Source organism: Marmota flaviventris, chromosome 8, assembly GCF_047511675.1.
Source record: "Marmota flaviventris isolate mMarFla1 chromosome 8, mMarFla1.hap1, whole genome shotgun sequence".
NCBI classification, from domain to species: domain Eukaryota; kingdom Metazoa; phylum Chordata; class Mammalia; order Rodentia; family Sciuridae; genus Marmota; species Marmota flaviventris.
Genome location: NC_092505.1, coordinates 45,151,789 through 45,173,481, shown reverse-complemented (window position 1 = coordinate 45,173,481; position 21,693 = coordinate 45,151,789). Strand labels below are relative to the sequence as shown.

The 21,693-nt window shown below is 36.8% G+C and overlaps 2 protein-coding genes across 10 annotated transcripts in view; both read right to left on the bottom strand.

Moving 5' to 3' along the window:
- Tprg1 (tumor protein p63 regulated 1) overlaps positions 1-21,693 on the bottom strand; it is a 597,429-nt gene that overhangs the window by 389,847 nt on the left and 185,889 nt on the right. The window lies entirely within an intron of this gene.
- Lpp (LIM domain containing preferred translocation partner in lipoma) overlaps positions 8,090-21,693 on the bottom strand; it is a 655,361-nt gene continuing 641,757 nt past the window's right edge. For all 9 annotated transcript variants that reach the window (XM_071615170.1, XM_071615174.1, XM_071615175.1 and 6 more), the window contains one exon: positions 8,090-21,688. In XM_071615170.1, coding sequence (XP_071471271.1) covers positions 21,560-21,688 — 129 coding nt within the window. In that variant the 3' untranslated portion in view covers positions 8,090-21,559. The remainder of the gene's footprint in view (positions 21,689-21,693) is intronic.

Here is a 21,693-nt window from a genome sequence, read left to right as displayed (position 1 = left end):
TTTGCTAGGAAGCTTAATCACTTGAAGAAGTAGTTTATAGCCCCCACAGACTCAACAGCTGTGAACATTAGCCCTAATTAGTAGCTGGAAATAGTGATGATTTAGCAGAGCCTCTGCATTTGATGGCTGTGGTTTTGGGGCCACCAATCACAGTTGAAAAGAAAAGGAGACCGTTTCTGCCATGTAATGGATTCTTCTTCCTAATTCCCAGGGAGCTGAAAGGTCTTGTGGAGGATGGCTTTTCCTTTGACCCTAAAACTGCTGGAAACTCAGAGGTTAGAGAAATGACTCACAGCAACAGAAAAATGAATCCCACAGTTGGTAGGCGCTTTGGTTGATTTTCCAAGGGGATCTGTGTGTGCCTCCTTATGAATACGCTAGCTTCCAACAACTAAAGGAGCTATTGCTCTCAGAGAAGGAAATTGTTCCCCTTTGTCCAGGGATAGTAGACTTTCTCTGAAAATAACAGGAGACAATTGACCCCCGATGCCATCAGATTGACTCGGGGAAAGAAGAAGCTGTCATTGCTTACTGTTCAAAACAAAGCCTAATGGTAGAAACTTAAAGAGATTAAAGCTAGAAGGAGTCAGGTAAGACAGTCACACCTCCCAAAGTTCTAGAAAGAGTGGAGAAAATATCGAAACTCCACTCAGTCCAAAAGACTTGAATCAAGACAACTTTTGTTATCCATCATCTGCCATGGATGGTGTGAGAAGGACCCCATCTTGTCTCCCAGAGGCACTGTTGATAATTTAGCAGAGCCTCCGCATTTGACGGCTATGTTTTTTTGTTTGTTTGTTTTGTTTTGTTTTGTTGTTGTTTTGCTGTGCCCTCCATTTCCAATCCTGGAATTCAGTCCCAGAGCTTTGGTTCTGTTTATTTTTCTTTCTAAAGGAAGTCATTCCAAGTCATGTCTCCAGTGATCTAGTGTACATGGAACACGGCTCTGAATCCCTCTACTCTATGCAAAAACTACTCATTTCCCCAAGGACAGAACTAAGAAGAATAATCTCCAGGGAGACAGAAGAAACTGTTGCTAGCTCACAGGTGTGAGGACTTGTTTTTGAAGGAACAGAGCTCCTGAAGAAGTGTGCATTCACGTCCAGCCTAGACCCTGTGGTTGGGGGTGTCCTGGTGATGCTGCAGATATCAGCATAGACAGGGAAAGTGTTGGCTCCTCACTCATAGACCTGGGAAAGGTCCTTTCTGACTTGGATTGCAGTATTGTTTATCATTCTTGAGAATAACTCAGAACAACACAATCCAAAAAAAAAAACAAAAAAAAACAAAAACAAAAACAAAAAAACCTTTTGTTAAACTTAAGGGCACTCTTGGGAGTTTGGTTTCCACCCCCCCTCTTCTACTTTTCTTTGTCTTAAGTGGTTATGATGTGAGGAAGTCATTCTGTCCAGAATGTGAAGTGTAACAACAGCTTGGAACTTTTCCACTGTACTGAGGCGAGGAAAAAAAAAAGCCAGAGGAAGTAATATTAGTCAGTATTTAGTCACACTTGAGAACAATGGGATAGTTTAGGTTGGCTTGACATCACACATTTTCAACTCATTATGGCCAAGATGAAGCCCTTTCAGTTGAGAAATTTCATCCTGTGTTTGAAGGGATTCAAGACCTCCTTCTAGCTTCCCCCACTACAGTTCAAGAATATAAAGTCATTCTTCACAGTCCACAAGGGAAAAAAGATTTTGCATACAGACTAAGAGGAGTTAGGAAGAGAAAACAATAGAGTGGAAAATATCTCAGAGACCACAAAGAACAAGTCCAAACTGGCCACTCTTCCTCTCCTCCTGGAGAGTTGTCATTGATTTCCCTTTGCTCTACAACTATACCTCTGTCTCTATTTTCTTTGGGGAGAACTCCAGAAAGAGAGGACTTCTAGCCCTTACCATCCCATACAGAAGCCCTCATTTATCCAATTGTCCATTTAGCTCATATTTATTCAGGCCGGTTCTATGCCTGGTACATGCATACAGGGGAGAGTATACCAACTCACCTAAATGGAAGCTGAGTAGAATTTTAGTTTTAGTTTCATATAACTATCCTAGCATATATGCTGTTCAAAGTTGCATAGGAATACATCAGAGTGACATACATCAGAGATTTCCTTGAAGGGGTAACTTGTGGGCTGGGTCTTTGAATATGTAGTGTCAAAGATGAACAAAGCAGACAGCACAGGAACAGATTATTTTCCCCAGTAACTGCTGATGGCAGGGAAAATAAGCTGAGCTTTTTTCCCATTTGTGCAGAGATGACTGGGCATTTTAGAGCCATATTGAGGGAGTAGAGATGGGGAGTGAATGCGGGCTCAGGCATGGTCAAAAAATAAAAATTATAATAAGTGGCTGACTGTGTCTGCTAACTGCTAGAATCAAATTTGGGATACTCTTTTTTCATAGAGACTGGAGACCAAGGCCCTATTCTTCCTCCTTCCTGATGATTACATTTAGAAGAAATGGCTTTTGGGACTCTGAGAAATATGCCTAAGTTTTAGAAAAAAAATAGATAATAGATAATAGATGACAGAGAAAGGATTTATGTAAATGCTTGAAGAGGGAGTCAGGGACCTATTGTCAGGTCTTGGCTAGAACCAATGGTAAATTCTTTTGTTAGCCAGGGGCTTTTCTAGTCAGGAGCTCAAATGTGAGCTACATTGTCCCAGGGATGCTGCCTTAGGCTACCAGAAGTCACATGAGGGTTAGTCAAGTCTTCAGTGAAGGGTTCAGACAGTCATTGTGTGGCAATAGTTCTTGCAGAGTTCTCAAGCAGTGCCAATCAAGAAGGGAAAGGAGCAGACTAAACACAGAGAAGTTAACTACAAAGGCGCACTCTGTTTGAGAGTGGAATGTGGTTTCATGGTGGGTGTGTTGGGCAGAAGTGGGAATAAAAAAAGCCAGAAAGGTAACCTGAAGACAGCAAAGTCATGCTAAGGAATTTTTACTGTGTCTTAGGGATAACAGAGACACGGCAAAGGTTCAGTTCAGGAGGATAGTGAGGCCAACTTGTGGCTGGGAATGCCAGGCTGGTTGCGGTGGAGAATGGTTTAGAGGTGGTGGTGAAGGGTGAGTTCAGAAAGACTGAGACAGGAAGATGAGTGAGAACTCTGTGGAATGTTTTCCTAGAGGAGTAGAAGAATGAACAAGGGCAGGGTGGATCAAGTGAGGGAGATGGGTATGAAGGAGAAAGAAGGGCAGGATGCAGGGATGAGGGAGGGGGATCTGGGGTAAAATCGAGACTTCGGTGCTGGGTGACACAATAAATACATAGACTTATTTGACATAACCATCTTAGTTCTGCTTCTTCCTTCATATTTACTGGGGTGATTCCCTTTATTAGAGAATTGGTATGGAGGGAGGCTCTTTGATCTGAATTTAAGGATTTTGCTTGTGGGACTTTATGTAAAATTATCTACCATTGTTGGTGTTATGTCATCATAAGGAAGGAATGAGAATTTTATTGACTTCCTGAGCGAAATAGCCAGACAGAAAGAGATGAACTTGGGAGAAGTTGAAGGAGAATCAATTTAATTCCATTGGATAATCACTTATTTAGGGTTGATATTGTGCCTGTCTGCACTAGATACTCTGGGTAGAGGGGGCCTAAATTATAGAAATAATTTCCTTTCTGGAGGAATCTTGGTAATAGTTTGGGTAGGCAAATGTACACAGCCAAGGAATGGTGAGGTGATCATTAGCACTGTAGTCAGAAAATGCAAGAAGGAGTGATCAATTTCAAGAAAGAAAAAAAGTGAAAACTTCACAAAGAAAGGTCCTTATAAAAAATTCCAGAGGCAGAGAGTGTGGGTAGAGATAGAAAGACACTCTATAATTGCATGATCCACATTAAGAGCATTGCTCCCCATCTTCCAGTCATTCTCATCTACATTCACTAAAGGATTTGCTTTTAGGATTTTGCACAAACAAACAAAACCAAGAAGTAGTCCTAGGGCTTCTCTTATAATGATCATTAAGGAAATATTGAGCCCTTAATTCTGTACTGAAGTATGAAATGGAGGTACAAGGGGAAATTTCTTCCATTGCTTTCTTTTCAAACTCTTTATTATCAATTTCTTGATGAACATATAGCGCTTATTATAATGTATAATAATAAAATGGCTGGCAAGAAAACCATAGCCCAACTAAAGAGAGAAGAGTATTAACAATACCACTGAAGCTCCCATATGACTTCCACCAACCATCCCTTCTTCAAACTTCCCCAGGATATGTTTGTGTGTGTGTGTGTTTTTTGAAACAATGTACTTTTATTTTTAAGTTCTCTATAAATGATGTCATATCACTATATTTTTCTGTTTTTCCCACTTGATATTATGTTTCTAATAATTTGCTATGTATATATTTACATATACATGTATATAGTAAATAGTTTTTTTTTTCCTTGAGATGGGGTCTCCTTATATTGCCCAGGTGGGTCTTGAACTCTTGGTCTCAAATGATTCTCCTACCTCAGTGTCCTGAGGAACAGGACTATAGGTATGTACCACCATACCTGGCATATCGATTTATTCAACTATAATTGAATATAACATTCTCTTGTGGGAATATTCTATAGTTTATTCATCAGTCCTCTGTGTGTAGACTTCAGTTTTACACTTTTATAAACAATGGAGCTATGTACATCTTAGTACATATCTCTGCATGTGGACAAGAGCAGACTCACTAGTTCTTATAGTTTGGATCTGGAATGTCTCCTAAAGTTTCCTTAAGGACTTGCTCCCTGAGTGGCACTACTGGGAAATGGTGAAGTCTCTTAAGAGATGGGACCTAGTGGAGGATTCAGGTCAATCAGGGCATTCCTCAAAGGAGATTGTGTGATCCTGGTCTCTTATTTTCTCTTTCCTTGTTTCCTGGATTTCATTAAGTGAAGAGCTTGCCCACCATGTGCTCCTCATTATGCCGTGCTGCCTTGCTACAGGCCCAAAGTAGCAGGGCCAATTAGTCATAGATTGGAACCCTCCCCACCCCAACCTGCTAGCCCAAATAAATATTTTCTCTTTATAAGTTGATTATCTCAGGTATTTTTTTTTATTAAAAGAAAGCTAATACACTATGCTAATAAGACTAGTACATCATTATCTTTACTAGATAATATTAAATTATTTTTCAAAGTGATTTTTAACAATTTACACTCTCTTTCTGTATATAAATACCTATTGCTCTATATCATCTCCAATACTTGGCATTATCAAACTTTTCGAATATGCTGATATGGTTGGTATCAAATGCTAACTCATGTTAATTTTAATCATCATTATCATAATAACCAACTTAATTCTTTCATTGTCAATTGACCATGTATATTACTTTTTCCATGAAATGTCTGCTCTTGTGCCCATTTTTCTATTGAATTTTCTTTTCCTTAGGAATTTATTTTTTAATATTCTGGATCGTAATCCTTTGTCATTATATCTGGCATATAGCTTTTCCCAGATTGAAACTATTATGAGTCTTTTCATTAACTAAATTTATTACTTTTAATGGAGCTTAAATTGTCCATTCTTTTAGTTATAGCTTTTGCGGTTTGTATTTTCTTCAAGAAATATTTTGTAATCGTAAAGTCATAAACATTTTAAAAATAGGCCTTAAAGATTTATTAACATGAGGTAAGCATTAATTATTACTTTTCCATATTAAAAAAATTATCTCAAAATCTATTCTTTCCACAATATTATTTATCAAATTACCATAAATGAATGATTTTGTTTAAGGATTCTCTGTCATGGTCCATGTATATTTTTATCTTTTAAAAATGCAGATAATATATTGTTTAAATGAACTTAACTTCATAGAAAATCTTATTTAATAATTATTCTTCTTTGTTGTTCAAAAACATCTTGAGTATTTTTATATTTGCTTTTCTATGTCCCTTTTACAATTAGCTTGTTTATGAAAAATTCTGGTGAGTCATATGAGAATTCCATTAAATCTCTGACTCAATTTAGGAAAAATTTACATTATTGTGATACTATTTTCCTTTCTTTGAACATGATATATTTCCATTTATTCAGATCTTCTTTAATGTCTTTCAGTAAAGTTTCATTATTTTCTCCATTTAGGTCTTGTCCTTTTAAAAAATATTTTAGGCAATCTACATTTTTTGTTGCTATTATATATGGTTTATTAAAAAACAGTTTCAAATTGTGACTGTTGTCTACACATTAACATACCCAAATGGATTGTGTAGGGTATAGTGTTATGTCTAGGAAACTTGCTGAACTCTTTGATAGTGTATTGTCTATTATTTTGAGTTTGTGTAAAATTTTCTATAGTTTTATAATCTATAATTAATGGATATTTGTCTTCTTGCATTCCACTTTTTGTTTTACTCATGTTATCTATTATAGCTATAGTGAAGACCAACTAGAGTCTTCACTATAAAGTTGAATAGAAGTAGTTAAAATGGAATTAAAAGTATAAAGTCATCCAGTTATTTATGATGAGTGTAGAAAACATCTTGTTTATGATTTGCAGGAATTATTTCTAATATGTGACTATTTGGGATGATTTATATAGAAAATCTTTTTTTTCTTTTCTTTCTATTCCTAGTTTGTTAAGTTATATATGCCTTATTTTAACATTCTTTTTTTTATGAACCTACTGAGATACTACCATCATAAGACTTTTCTGTCCTCCTCAACCCTCCTGGTGCTGAGGATCAAACCCAGGACTTCATGCATGATAAGCATGTGTTCCACTACTGAGTTATATCCACAGCCTAAGAATTTTCTGTTTTGTACTGTGACTTACATAGACTTCCTAATGTTCAGTTACTTCATAGTTTATGCTAGAACTGGGCAGAACTGAGTCAGGTGGCCAGGACTCAAGATCCAGTCTTGTCATTAATTTGTGTCCTTGGGAAAGTATCTTCTTATCTCTGAAACTTGATACTCCTTCATAAGACTGAGTAAATTGTCTATAAAGACCCTTCTATTTCTCATATTCCATAAATAAGAACAAATGAATGCATGTGTAGTGTTAGACTGCAGAGAGCTGAAGGGGAGATGGCAAAAAACATAAAATGAGTGATGGAGAAAAACAGGGGAAGGGAAGACAAGATTACATCTTCAATGTCCTTTTTGTTTACAACTTTCTGGCAATAAATTATGAATATCCTGAGTCTTAGTGATTTACCTGCTGTTTGTTTGTTCAAAAATACATCTTGTATCTGGCCGCACTTTGCAGAGTCCTCCCATCTGTAGTTCTCAGATGTTCTAGCATTTGCACACTGAGACATGCTACTAAAAAGATAAAGCTTGAGTCCTAGGTGGGAAAGAGAAGGGGTACTTTTTTCTGATATTCACAAAAGGAGATTCACATATGCTTTTGTTCTAGTTCTTTCTAGGGTTTAATGCATGGAGTGTCTTGATTCTCTTAAAGACCTGCTACTTGAAAAGTGAAAAAAGTACTTATTAAATGAATGGAATTCTTGGGTTATTAACGTTCTCTTACTAGCATAATCTTCATCTACAAAACAAAGGTAAAATCTTCAGAGAACAACTGAAAATGTTGTAAGGGCAAAGTTTTGAAAAAGGTTAGTTACTCTCCTCTGGTCTGATTCTTACTTTCCTTTCCGGGTAAGGATTTATACTCATATCTATTAGCCCACCCAGAATCTAGACTCCTTGAAAGTAGAAACTATTTTATATCTATATCCCTCAAGATGCCTAGTGCATAGTAGGTTCTCAATGTTTAACAAGTATGCCAGGTACAGATGTAATTCAAGTGTAAGAAGTCAGCCAATTGCTGATGAGTTTGGAAACCCCCACCCCCAGCAACCACTCACTTGGATCCAGCTTTAAAAGGGAGAAGTTATTTATTTGCAGGGTTCAGACTGAGAGTGGTGAAGTGATTTGAGAACACGTCAGACCTCAGCTCAGCTGTGCTCCTAGGGAAGAGTGGGGCTTTCACACTCTGTGGCTTCATGCTTGCTTTAAGAGACATTCTGGTTCTCTGAGGACCATATGGAAAGCAAATGATGTAAAAAATGAATCACAGTAAGGGGTTACAAGAAAAAGAAACAGAGATTATCTGACTTAAAAAGAATTCCACACATAGGCAAGTGAATGTAATAAGAAGTTTATTGGATTTCTAAATATAATCAAGTCATTGCAATTCTTTTACAGAAAAAAAATACGATTTCAAATTTATTCTTATAGAGCACTGGAAAAACCTAATTGGTAGAAAAAACTGATAGAAAGTAAATAAAATCATGTTTTAATATAGTTGAATAATGTATGAATACAAAAGAAAATACCCAAATCACTTGCTTATAATAGGCTTTATTCTCTTATTTTCATAAGGAATCACATGTGCTATTCTGGATGTGTTAGTGATGGTTTATGACATAGTGAATAAATGCAACTTTCTCAAAATAAAGTAACAAACAGTCACCTGCATTTTAGGAATACCATGGCTCTGTCAAAATCACATATGTGAAAATAAAATCATATTTTCTATGTGTCTTTCTCTGAAGCCAGGGAGCTATTCAATGTCTGCTCAGCACCTGCTCTTGGTAGATACATTCAGCATACAGAAAGCCTGGCTTCTTCCTGACTCCTCCTTGTACTTGATCTATTCACTTACAAACATCTTTTAACCTTTAAATAAAACTCTCTCTCCTTCTCCCCCAACTCAGTTTTACCAAATGGAAGGAAAGGGGGTCAAGCTATGGAAGACAGATCTCATGCCACTGCGGTCAGACACGATTCTGTATTCCACAGAAGGAGCCCCTTACATAACTAGGGGGTGAGTGCAGGATCATCAGATTGAGATCTAAAGCAAGGCCATGCTGTGGTCTTTTCCAGATCATTTGTTTCTTTCCAAGGAGAAAGACATCTGCAACCCAATGCCTTTATGACATTTCTGAACTCCTCTAGGACTCAAATGTGATTGTCCCCCAAATTAAAAATGACTAGGGTTGAAACTGGATAAGGTAAAAACAGAAAAGGAACATCAACAGGAAGGTTGACATTTTTGGTGAAGAGTATCACCTTTCTCCAAAGAATTGACTAGTCACCTGACACAATGGTTACTAAAAAAGGTTGTCATACTCCTGAAATTATTAAACAGTGCTCTGTTTTGCACACCTGGTTATGTAAGGGACTCCTTTGTGGAAAACAGAAGTGTGGCTGACAGCAATGTCACAATGGATCTGTCTTCCAGAGCTTGTGCCCCTTTAATTCCATTTGATGAAACTGGATGGGGTGGGAGAAAACTTTGGGACCATCAGGACATCAATAGCCTCCTTGGAGAAAAACTAAGTGGACATATCACACTTCCCTCAAACAGAGGCATATTCAAAGTGTCTATGGAGCCAACTGACTTAGAAGGAAAGGGAGCGGCTTGGCAAGTGTAATCTGCCAGCTGGTTGAGTCAGACGACACATTGAGAACAATCTTTTTTGGAATCATGTCCTCCCTTCAACCCTTCTACAGTCGTGTACTGTCTGTCTGCCTCTTCCTATCTACCTGGACCCTCTCCTGCTGCCAACACTGGTTAGAATCCATTCTTCTAGGCTATGTTGTTGTTTTAGTAACAATTATCAATAGTTCTTCTGACGCTGACAGAACTATGGAAACAAAAGCCATCAAATAGCATGTACTACTATCTTTAGGAGTCAGAGTAAAAATGCTCTAAGAATCTGGCAGAGACATTTGGACCCCTGAGCCTCCAATTCCCACAGCCAAGACTTTTCTTTAGTTTTCTCCGGTAGCCTGAGAGATAAAAGAAGAAGAAACATGCTGACACTCTAAATCCACCAATGCTTAGTTTATAAAACACACAGATGACACATATCCTAATGCAAACCTGGATCCATTAATTCATTTAAATGTCTTTTTTCCTGACTGAATCTTCCAACTCCACAGAGCAAGTACAGGAAACCTCAGCAATATGCCACCATTCTTGGGATATAAATAAAAAGTGGCTGTATCAGCAAGGAACACTCTGGGAATGTGCTTGCAGCCCATTCTATGGTAGCCACTCAAGGGGATATTGGATGTAAGTGACTTTCTCCCATTTGGCATGGTGGTTTCCCTTCTCAGCACCTACTCCTTCTGATGGTATGCTTTTGAAGGCTGAGCAGTACGACTCTGGGTACCGTGTGTACATACATATGTAGGAATAACGTTTATGTTTCTCAGAATAGGCACTTTTTGAAGGCAGTAAATCTAAAAGTAAAGTTAATAGAGCCTATATTTAGTGCTCATCTTCTCACTTTGCTGATGTGTATGCTGAACAGAAGATCACAGATTTGAGTTAGTCTCGCAAAGAGGCCGGAGTCGGCAAGTGGCTATATTCAGAGCTGGGGAAGTCTTGCCAACTCTACTCTAGCTGTTAAGATGCAGATTTGGAGAAGGTGCAGTCATTTTCTCAAAGGTGATGGCACAGAAAGAGAAGAGCCTGTGATGAAGCCATGAAATAAAGGCTTGGTTGTGTGGCATGGAGAAAACTACTGTCTTCTGGCTAAGCATCTCCCTGACACATCTACTTTTCCCTTTCCTTTCCTTTTGTTTTTTAAATACATCTCATAATTGCACATATTCCCATGATTAGCAGTAGAGAAAGAGAGGCCCCAAATATGTTGGAGTAATGATAAAGGTGTAGGTTAAAAGAAAAAGCAAAACAAAAAACAAAATAATTCCCTGCATCAAGAACATGCAAATATTCAATACTATATCCAGCTGTCAAAGTTTTACATCTGAGTCTAAATTTTCACTTAAGGCACATTATACCACACGATCATCTTATTCATGCTAAAGAATCAGACAATCATGTGTCATCTTTAATTCTATTTGCTCTTTGATGTGTTTCCTGAAAAAGAATAAAGACATAATTCAGGTTTTTAGAGGGGAAATATTCTAACTGTGTTTAATGAGGAAATAATTCTTGGATAATTTGCTCATCAGCTTTCCCAAGGGAATAAATGGGTAGTAAAAGGAAGAAAGTCATTTAAAAATGATTTTGCTACTACTTCACTGTAAAATATTGATAAGATTTAGTTTCTGGGGTCCTACATATCTTTCATCATGGACTCATTGCAGTTCAGTCTTTTTACTTGAGTGAGACGGATGGCACGATCCATGCTGGCTCAATTGGCTACATAGTGGGAGGTCTGAGGTACTGAAGCTTTTTAGGCACAGTAATCCTGATTTGTTGATGCAGCTGACATCCTTCTAGAAACTCAGCAGAAAATACACAGGGTTAGTGAAGTGCACATGCTGCCCTTTTATTATTTGGTGGTGAAAATATGAAGTCATTCCTCTTGTTCACATTTAAATTATGAAAATCCCCTTTCTTCTCTGGGGGAATGGAACATGTTAGGTAGATATATCATATCCTGACTATGTTAGCCTCCAATTTCTGCTTTGCAATTACTAAGGGAGCATTGCAATCACCCAAACAGAAAACAGAGATGAGACAGAACTGGATTTTCCTTTCCCTTTATATTTAAGTCTCCCCCAAGACAGACCAAAAAAAAAAAAAAAAAAAGGAGAACTATGTCTAGGAAAAGCTAGCTTTTCCCATTTTGCATTTTCTAAAGTAGTTCAGAAATGGAGTTAAATAATTGGGTGAGGAAAAATAGTCAAGCTGAATATTTACTGCCTTATGATGGAGGAAACAGATTTAGGAAAGCAACCATTCTTCCTGTGCCTCAGTATGAAGCAAAGCAGGCACCATACAAAATGGCTACATAATGCATAGATAATAATGGCCCAAGAATAGTTCTTTACCCTTTTCTTGACAGATAGAAATATATAAAGAGGGAATCAAGCAAGAGAGATATATACCTTAGTTTCCACCCCCACCTCAAATTGCTTTGGCATATTTTAAGAGATAAATGGATCCATACAAAATTTAAATAGGTTTTTCTTTTCTTTTTTTGTCAGCTACAAAAATGGGTCAGGACTTGGAATTATTAATTTCCTGGCCTGAAAAGCCCAAGTGTTTTAAAATAAGATTTCTCTTTTGGGGGAATCAGCTTTCTTGGAAGATAGTGTGTGTTTGTGTGTGTGTGTGTGTGTGTATTTTAAAGACAACATGATTGTGTACTTCCTAAATTGGGGAGAACTATAGAGGATGTAAGAAAACATTTTTTCATTAGTTTTTTTTTCTTTACATTATGTAAAGATAAGTCAGGGTTTATAGCTGATTTGTAAAGAAATTTGAAAAAAAAAAAAGTGGCTTTCTTTCTTTTTTTAAATAAAGAGCTGCTTTTTCATATTTGCTTTCTTTGTTGTCTTTCATTCCCTCTACTAAGATGTCACAGTTCTGCCTGAGTCTTTACTCAGGTGTACTCACCTAGATAATTCTGAAGGGTGCTCAAATGCTGCTTCTGTTAATCTGTCCCTAGGGCAGAGCACTTCATCTATGCCCCAACACTTCTACTCCATCAGCCATGACATTCATCACACCTCACAGGAAGACAGGTGCCTTTGAATGTGACTTCCCAGCCCAGCCCACCATACCCCCCCCTCTAATTGTGCTGCTGGTGTCTCCTGTACTTCTGGGGTAGAAAGACTGGGCAGGGGTGAGAGGCCATTTGTTGCTTAACTTGGCTTTCCTTGATCCCAGAGAGTAAGCATATGAGTGGTGAGACTGCCTTAACAGATGGAACTAGACTCTAGGAGGGAAATGCCAAGGAAAAGATCAAAAGTTTCCTAGATTTAATATAGGAGATCTAAGAACATTTTTCTTTCAGTCAATTCACAGGTTACAATTTAGGGCAAGCAGCTGGAAGAAAGAAAATAGAGGAAATAAAAAGCCAAAGAGTATACCCCAAAAGGCACATCATCTTCCTAAGGGATGCAGCTCAAGAGGAAGAAGGCCCATTTGTTGAACTGCTGTAAGAGCAACTTCTGGAATGTACACGGAGGGCTCCAAGAAGGTTATTCAGAAAGAACATAGTACCAAGCTCCTTGTGATGAGGACATATCAATCATAAAACTACAACAGCCTGGGAAGTCCAGTGTATCAAATGGCAAAGCCCAAGTCTCAGAAATGCCATTGGTCCCATAGCATTTGTTCAGACATTTCAAGGCCGTGGATTGGTGGGATCACAAATGTCTGTTATGACAACATATACCTGACGGGTTCTCAATAAGTGTGGATTTAAAAATGAATACACATTGTTTATCTATAGCAGTTTCTGCCTGGGCAGGTCATACATCATAATCCACAGCAGTCAGGCTTGTCTTAAGGATGAAATCACCTCTGCATGTCACTGAGTTATAAATGATATTGTCTCAGCTGATGTTCTGAACCTGGCAGTTCTAGAGAGGTTTTCACTTCATGTGATGCAAACTCTCTGGGGAAATCTGTGGCCATGTGCTTCTCTGCCAGTGACCTTTCCCCCTCACTCCCATCTTCATCACAATCAGAGATGACACAGAAGGTGTGTGTGTCTGTGTGTATATGTGTGTGTTCTAAATGACCCCAAACAGCATGGCACACATTGGATTTGCCACTGATAGCTACATGGCCTTTGTGAACATCCCTGAATTATTTCTAAAAGGGAGAGCAGCAGTCTATGAGCAGTATGTACACTGTCCCCTGACAGAGTACTGGCAAGACCTATCTGCCACTTATCAGCTACCTAGTTTTTGGCAAGCCACATAAAGATTTTGAACTTCAGATTTCTCCTCTAAAATAAGGTTATTAATAACCTTCCTCTTAGGGTTGTTTTATGTTTGAAGGCAGTTAGTAAATAACTTAAATACTAATTATCAAGAATTAATATTTTAAACCTCAGAAAGCCACTCCCAGGAGCTGCCCAGGAAGGCTGAGGGCAGACTCCTCTTATAGGGATCCCTAATGTAAAGTTGGGATAGAGGAAGTCATAATCCTTGTCCTCCTAGAGTCTAAAGAATATTAATTCAACTAAATAGTAATCCAGGGCAATAAGAATATATTTTTCTACATAAAACTATAGTATAACATAACCCCATCTCCCCAGAATGATATCCTTTTGCACAGAACTGATCAGAAATAATGAATTTTCTATAATTCCATTACCATTTGCATGTGATTTTTTTCCTTATTAGAGTTTAAGATTGCACACTGACATTTCCCAACATTTTTAAGGTCATCAGCAGCAGATCAGATAAATGGAATGTATTGTTCATAGGTTAGTTACTGGGGAAGGGCATGAAGCTATACAACAGCTCTCAGAACAGTCTGTCATTTGAATAAGAAAATAAAACCAACAAAAATCTTGTAGATGCTAATACCTGACCCTCAGACAATACTCTGAACTATTTTAGAGGCATTTAAAGATTTTTATAATATTCAACTAAAAAGTAATGCTTCGTTTAAAAACAAAACAAATACAATGCAAGGAAAGTGGAGGAAGCAGCAACACTTTACTGAATAATAATGCAGGTTTATTTTGTGGCACCAAGAACATAAGATGCAAAGTTTGGTTCTGTTTAAAGTCAGGGGGTGCCTAGAAGGAAGGAGGAAATGGAAGACCCCAGGGGTAATGAGTTCCTTGACAGAGGTGCTGTTTAAGCAGAGATAGGATTAGCACCAGGACTCTCCTATTGTGCCTTAAATACTCTTCCTTCAACTTCAAATCAAATTGGTGAATCAATTAGAATCAACTCAAGATTTCTAATCAAATTAAATTCTCATCAGATTTCATGTCCTCCATGAAGCTTTCCAGATGCCACTGGAAGGATTGACTCTCTTGCCACACCCTCTTCTATGGGTGGGTTCAGATTGGACCTGTTTGATCTTATTGTGGGTGACCTGAATTGAAGTCACTCAGGGGCTGATTCTTTTACAGTGATTAGGCAACGATTATTAAAATAAGAAGATGAATAAGGGATAAAGACTAAACTTGAGAGGAATTATGGACCCCTAAAGATAGAAGAAGGAATTGTCTTGGTCTGAAGGGCAATATCCCTAAGCATAAACATTTGAGCATGGAACAAAGGGAAGTGAATCTCAATGGGGGAAAAAAAAAGGAAAAAAAAAAATCCAGGAAATATTTATGTAGAATTTAAAAGTGCCCCAAACTCCTCTCATTCACTATGAGAGCATACACAAGAAATGTCCTGGTCTTGAGAAGACAGGGCTGAAGGGAAAAGGCTGAAGAGACTTTATGAATTGACCACGTGGGACTCTCAGGGATGGCACATGCATTAGATTATTTCCTACTTTCAAAACAACTTTGATTTTGTCAGCATCAAAAATTGTATCCTCTGGGTGATTTCAATTCCATTTGCTTTTAACCCTAAACATAGTGTTTTCATATAACCTGACCCAGGGTGATTGCTAAGTTTCACCAAATAGATTGAAAGAGAATCAGGAAATATTTTGGAGTTCTGCTGATCAAAGGAGGAGCAGAAGAATAGTGGGAGTTGATGTTGTATTAATAAATGAGGAATAGTTGACAATTGGTGATATTAGACCTAAAGAGGCAAAGATTTAGCTATTAGATTTTGGTCTGTAGATTGGTTTTATGTAGCTCCAGAGGTAATACTCCATACTGGACAATCTAAGTAAGTAAGTAGTACTCCATACTGGACAATCTAAGAAGATTTGGAATGGGAATTAGGAAAATAGCCGAGGAGAGTCAGATATTCACAAAGTCCATGATTCTCTTTATTTAGGTACAACATTGGTGTCTGGGGTTGACTGGAACTCTCCATACTAGTGTATACCATGAGATAACATGGCAACCCTTGCCTCATTCTTAGTAGAGCATTCTACTCTTAGGGTTGAGAACTGAATTTCAAAGCTACATTTGGTGATAAGATGATTAAATGCACTTGTGGCTCTTCTGCAAGATGGCTAGAGAATGCCTATTAGAGCTAGATGAATAAGGTTTTCTCTTGTCACTCTTCAAATGGATGAATATCTTGGAAAATTTAACTAAGCCATACAGTAGGAAAGGCTTACTGCAAGTAAAGTATTACAAAGGAATTAGCTGCAGGGTGTTCTTTCTCTAGTATATGTAAGTATTGGAGAATATTGACTTTTGCTCTTAAGAAAGGCTAGAAGTAGAGTTATTTATTACGGTGGTTAGAAACTGCTATAAATTAGACAACAATCAGAAAATAAAGAGCAAAGGTTTTAGAAATTTCTTTATAACTTCAATCAGATGAATACAAATCTATCTTTCAGAGAGCTCTTCACAAAATAAGTCATATGCATGCTGGCTAACTAAAATAGAGCCTACAACTTACTGCAAATGAAATAGGAAAGTTAAATAGAGAAAGGAATTAGGATTTTTTTTTCCTGTAGTGAAGAAACATGCCTCTGATTCATGTTCCAAGAAAAAATCTGGTGCTGACCCATCCCCTGAAAATATTGTGATTCAATTATTAAGATTTAATAGTACAGTTATAGGCTAAGTGCTGATATGTGTTAAAATTTTGGAAAGATGATAGTTCTTCCTTCCCATAAGGAAAATTATGAAGTTTCAATAGAATACAATACAATCATATGTTACCAGCAAGACCATAATTATTTTGTGGTCAAAATGTTTTTGGATTTAAAAACAAAATCTTAACCTAGACTTACAAAGATTACTTGGCATAAAGTGTATAAAATTAGACCAGTCATAAATGAATTTACCGAGATTCTGTTATCAAGAGTCTTATAAAATTCCTTAAAATACAGCTGAAAGCCTCTATTACCTCATCTCACTCTATGAATAAACAAATCCCGAAATGTATGTCCCTGTAAAGAAAGATTTCTGGATGACATATATTTTCTGGTACCCTTCCTCCCTTAATGTAATCATGATTCCATAAGGATCAGAATGCATTGACTTAATTATGAAAAGCTCAAATAGGGCAGCATTAGTAGGCAAAAGGAAGGAAGGAGTGAGGAATGTAGGGAAAAGGGTAAGGTAGGAAGGAGAGATTAAGAATTCTCACCAATCACAGCAGCTTTGGTCAGATTATCTTTTAAAGCTTTTGGCAAAGCTCTGCTAACCCTCATGAGAAGAGTTCCCTTCTGACCATTATCTGTCTAGTAACTAACTTGACCTGAAATGTTCATGGTTGCACCACTTTTGTGATTTTCTCAGAACCAGAATTCTCAAATTGTTCTGTTCACTAGTAAGTAAAACAACAGACAAAGTTAAGGCAATTTTTATAAACGGATATGCTGAATGGATGGGAAGGCTCAATTTCAAATCCCTTGTCTTGATTATTCAACTACAACCAGAATAAGTCAAATCATGAACACTAATAGCATCCAATATGTCACCTTCTGGTGTAAGAATATTTTCAAAATTTAGGGACCCATGAGGTCCTTTCAAAAGGAGGGAAGAAGTACTATTAGACTACATTAAGATAAAAGTTCAGACTTCTTTAAATTTTTAGAATTTTTAATTTAAAATTTTTTTTTTGATAAGTATAGATCTTTGATATTTGGGGATTATTATTTGTTAATGACTCTGGTGAATTATCTACAGTAGTGTAAATAGATTATTTAAAAGTAAGGCACAATCATAGGTTGCTTTTGGATTGTCTCCCATGAAAGTGCACCAAAAGAGCCATCCCAGGAAATGGACTTAAGGCACATTTTGCAGAGGTATCTTTTTCAGTTTGCTGGTTTCCTACAGATGGCTAAAGCAGGGGTATGGGATATGCTGTCATATTTCATTCATAACACACATGTACTGTAGCTCTAGGCAACAGATGGACAATCGCTTGTTTAAACTACAAATGTGAAATACTAAGGTAGAATAGCAATATTTCTAGAAATGTATATGGAAAAAAAATGCCTTTCCAAGCCAAGAGAAATGGTGAGAGGCTGTGAGGTTACATCAGTGTTTCCCTGATCTCCCTAGCAGCTGCCATAATTTCCCCAACACCCTTCAAAACTTGAAAATGGAAGGATCAGGGGGCAGCCGACACAGATTTGACAAGAGAAGCCCAAACCATATCAAATAGAAATAACACTGTTATTCCTGACTGGTTCACATTAATAGGATTTTTACTAACTAGGAAAATGGTGGGAAGTTATGTTTTCAGAGCCCTGTCTATATTCTATCAACTCTCTAGTGTATCCTCATTGAAAAAGCACTCTCTTTTTTCCTCTGGACCCAAATACAAAATAGTTGTTTAATGTAAAGTTTCAGATTCTTTAAACACCACCATAAACATCTTTGTAGAATCTTTCACAGAAAACAGTTAGTGTTGACAAGTCTACCTTATTAATCAGCATATTCTCCATGAAGTAATTTTGATCACAGCAGTTGCACCCACAAAAACAATATGTTAATGATAAGGAAAAAAACCCCACATCTTTAAGTTGCAAAGATGTCAGCATCTCACAACCTTGACCTTATGTTGAGACATATGACTTATTTTTGTATTTTAAAGGTGATCTGCTTGCAAATAGACTCCACACATTGAGTCACTTTGAGCTGGGAATCCAAAAAAAATTAAGAATCTTATTTTGGTCTTGGGGTAAGGGTCAATGGCAGAGTGCCTGACCAGCATGCACAAAGCCCTGGGTTTAATCCTCAGAACTGCAAAAAAAGAAAAAAAAATGTCTTATTTTGAAATGGTCTATAGAGGCCAAGGAGTAGTGGGATTTCTTTCCTTTTCCATGTGTCCATTTTATACAGAAATACCAAACATTAGTGCTTTTGATATTTTTTAAAACTAGTATAATTTTACAAACTTTTTCCTATAGGCTATGATTTCTTTCTATTACTTATGTATTTAAATGATATCAAGACAATACATCAAAAGACAATAAGTATACTTAAGATAATATGATTTTTTAACTCTCTCTTATAGGCAAGATTTCATGTAACTAAAACAGTAAAGAGTGACTTGACATTGTTTAAATCAAATGATTAATAGAAAGACAAGAAATAGAAATCATATATTTAAGAAGTCCTAAAATAAAATATGATAGGATCCTTTCCTTATTAGACATTGTGAAAGAAAAAAATCTTAAATCTAAATACTTTTGTATATGTCTGTGTGCACATTCATTTTTATAAAAGTATAAGTCTATATTAAAAAGAGATGTACTTTAAAAATCTTTGGTAAAGACACTCTGAGGTTATGTGATAAGAATGCACTATAAAGATCATAAGCAAGCAATTTCTGCTGGCAGTGCCACAGTGGTGGGCCCGTGACAGTTTCATCTTCAAACTTTCTTTTGGCATGTAAACATTTGGTTAAATAAGAACTTAAATTTAACAAGTAGGATGTTATTGCATTTTGATAGTATAAATATTTCATAATTTCTTCCCCTTTTGGCAAAATTTCTAATAATATGACTGCATTTCCAGAGATAAAAACTTTCCCTTAATACATTGGACTCTTTGCTTTTGGCCTAAAGACAATTTCCCCGAAGTATTTCAGAGTAAACGTGAATGAATCACTTTAAGCAGGCTATATTAGCACCCCAATTGTCTAATAGTCAATGCTAAAGGCATCAGTACAGTCTGACCTTTAATTTAGAGCACGGGAATTCTTGAGACACGGTGTCATTTTATCGTAAATTCACATGTCAGCCCTAAGTGGATCTCATTATATTTCACATTCTGAGAAATATAAGATCCCAGATAAGAGAAGGAAGGTATGAACAGGACAGTGGTCAAAGGAAGCTCTTGCAATTTATAACTTTGGTGGTTCTAACACAAAACCATTTGCTGATAAAAGCAAATAAGCCACAGATTAATTTACATGAGCTGCAGTGACCACAAGTTGAACAATATCTTATTTTTTAAAAAATCACTTTTATGATGATTCATATTCAAGTAAAACAAATTTGACAAGAATTCCTGAGGCATGGGTTGTAGTTTAAAACATGAATAAAATAATTTCTCATTTGTGTTCTGGATGTTAAAAATTAATTTTTTTTAAATTCAAGGTATACAACCCTCACTTTCATGGTTATGAAAAAGATATTTGTGGATTAAAGGAAGGCTACATAGGGATTCATTATATTATTATTATTTATACCTTCTTGTATATTTAAAATACTCCATAATTTAAAAGTATATACTCATGGGGAGATACGAAGAAAGGTTTAAGAAATCTCATCCCCGAATACTTAATTAGTTTTCAAGATGGCAACTTGCCATTGCTAAGCTAGGTGTCTTTCCTTAAATGAAACATGCTAGAACTTAATAAATATGGTTCTGCAGTTGGCAAGCAAATGTTTCACTGGCTAATAAGAGTTTGAATAAAGATTCTAGGCAGAGATTCTGCATATTTTTAGCTCAGAAAGACAATTTTTTTCAGTGATTGTCTTTGCAAGTGTGGTATAAATGTCACATTGATGATATGGAAATGTCTCCTGCAGCATGTAATTTGAGTTGCAGAAGGATTATGAGAATAATAAAACTGTGCTTTCACAATTCTTTTCAAGATTTCCTCTATTTTTTTTTAATGTAAACTAAACAAAGAACAAAGCCACACAACTTCATTTTTGTGTGCCCCAATTTGTAATTGGTAGCACAAAAACAGACCTAGGTCTAGGAGGTTACCAAAAAAAAAAAAAAAAAAAAAAAAAAAAAAAAAAAACAAGAGAGAAAGAGAAAAAAAAGCGTTTGAACAGTTTTTTATGGGTATCTTCCTCTAGAGAAAATGTCAATTTTGGTGGCTGTGTTCAGTTATTGGAAAAAAAATTACTATTTCTTAGGTGAAAAGCAGGATGGTATTGGAAATATTACAAATGCAAGTTTGTCTGTATTGGTCTAGGTAGGGTAAAAAAGAAAAATCTTAAGACAGTATTGTGGGATAATAATGGACTTTTCAAACATACCCCACAAATGCTGTGCGTGGCATGTCATTCCTGTACTTTCTTCAGAAAATGACTGAAGCTTGGTTCTGTTTCCCCACTCATTAGCTATTGGCCGGTAACTGTTTTCAAATGAGCCTTGACCAATGGTCACTACAGATTTTAAATTTGGATGGTTGAAAATTAAATTTGTTTTAATTGACATACTTTACAATTTAAATTGTTTACAGCCTAACATAGAAATTGTGTATTTTTTCCTCCAAGGGACACGAGTAGTAAACAGAAAAAATACACTTTCCAAGACATAGCAAAATTATGGCTAAACTTTAGAGTCACACGCAATGTGGAAGTAGTAGGATGAAGACTTCTGAAAGCACCTGTGAGTTGGCAGAGTGACCCAGGAAAAACTGTGTGACAGCAAATACCACTCTAAAAAAAGCCATTCAACCAGATGAAAAGTGAGACAAACATAGGGATTAAAAGTTACAGGAATGCAGAAGTGAATGGGATGGAGTATAATCTGTGCAAAAATGTGGAAGTACTAGGAACAAAGGCCCATCGAGGCCCTACATGATTAAATGTGAAATGTGTATTTGGTAAGAACATAAAAAACCAAACCAAACCAAAACAAAACAAAACAACTCATCATCTATGTGTTTCTACAGAAAGTTTAACAGCAAATGAATCACGGAGACCATCCCATAATTTGATTGCCTTGCCCCCATTTTCCTAATTTTTTTCCTTATCTCTTTCTGTGTTTCATTCTTCACAGCGCCGTGCACTAAGCTGTTAACAGACCACTGAATCTACAGGTCGGTGCTCGCCTTGGCGGTTAACACTCTGATGCGCGTAGAATTGCAGGTCTTACAGAGGATGTGCCCATCCAAGGGGTAGCAGCCTTGGTTGTCTCCTTCAGATAAGAGACCACCACAATCCTAGG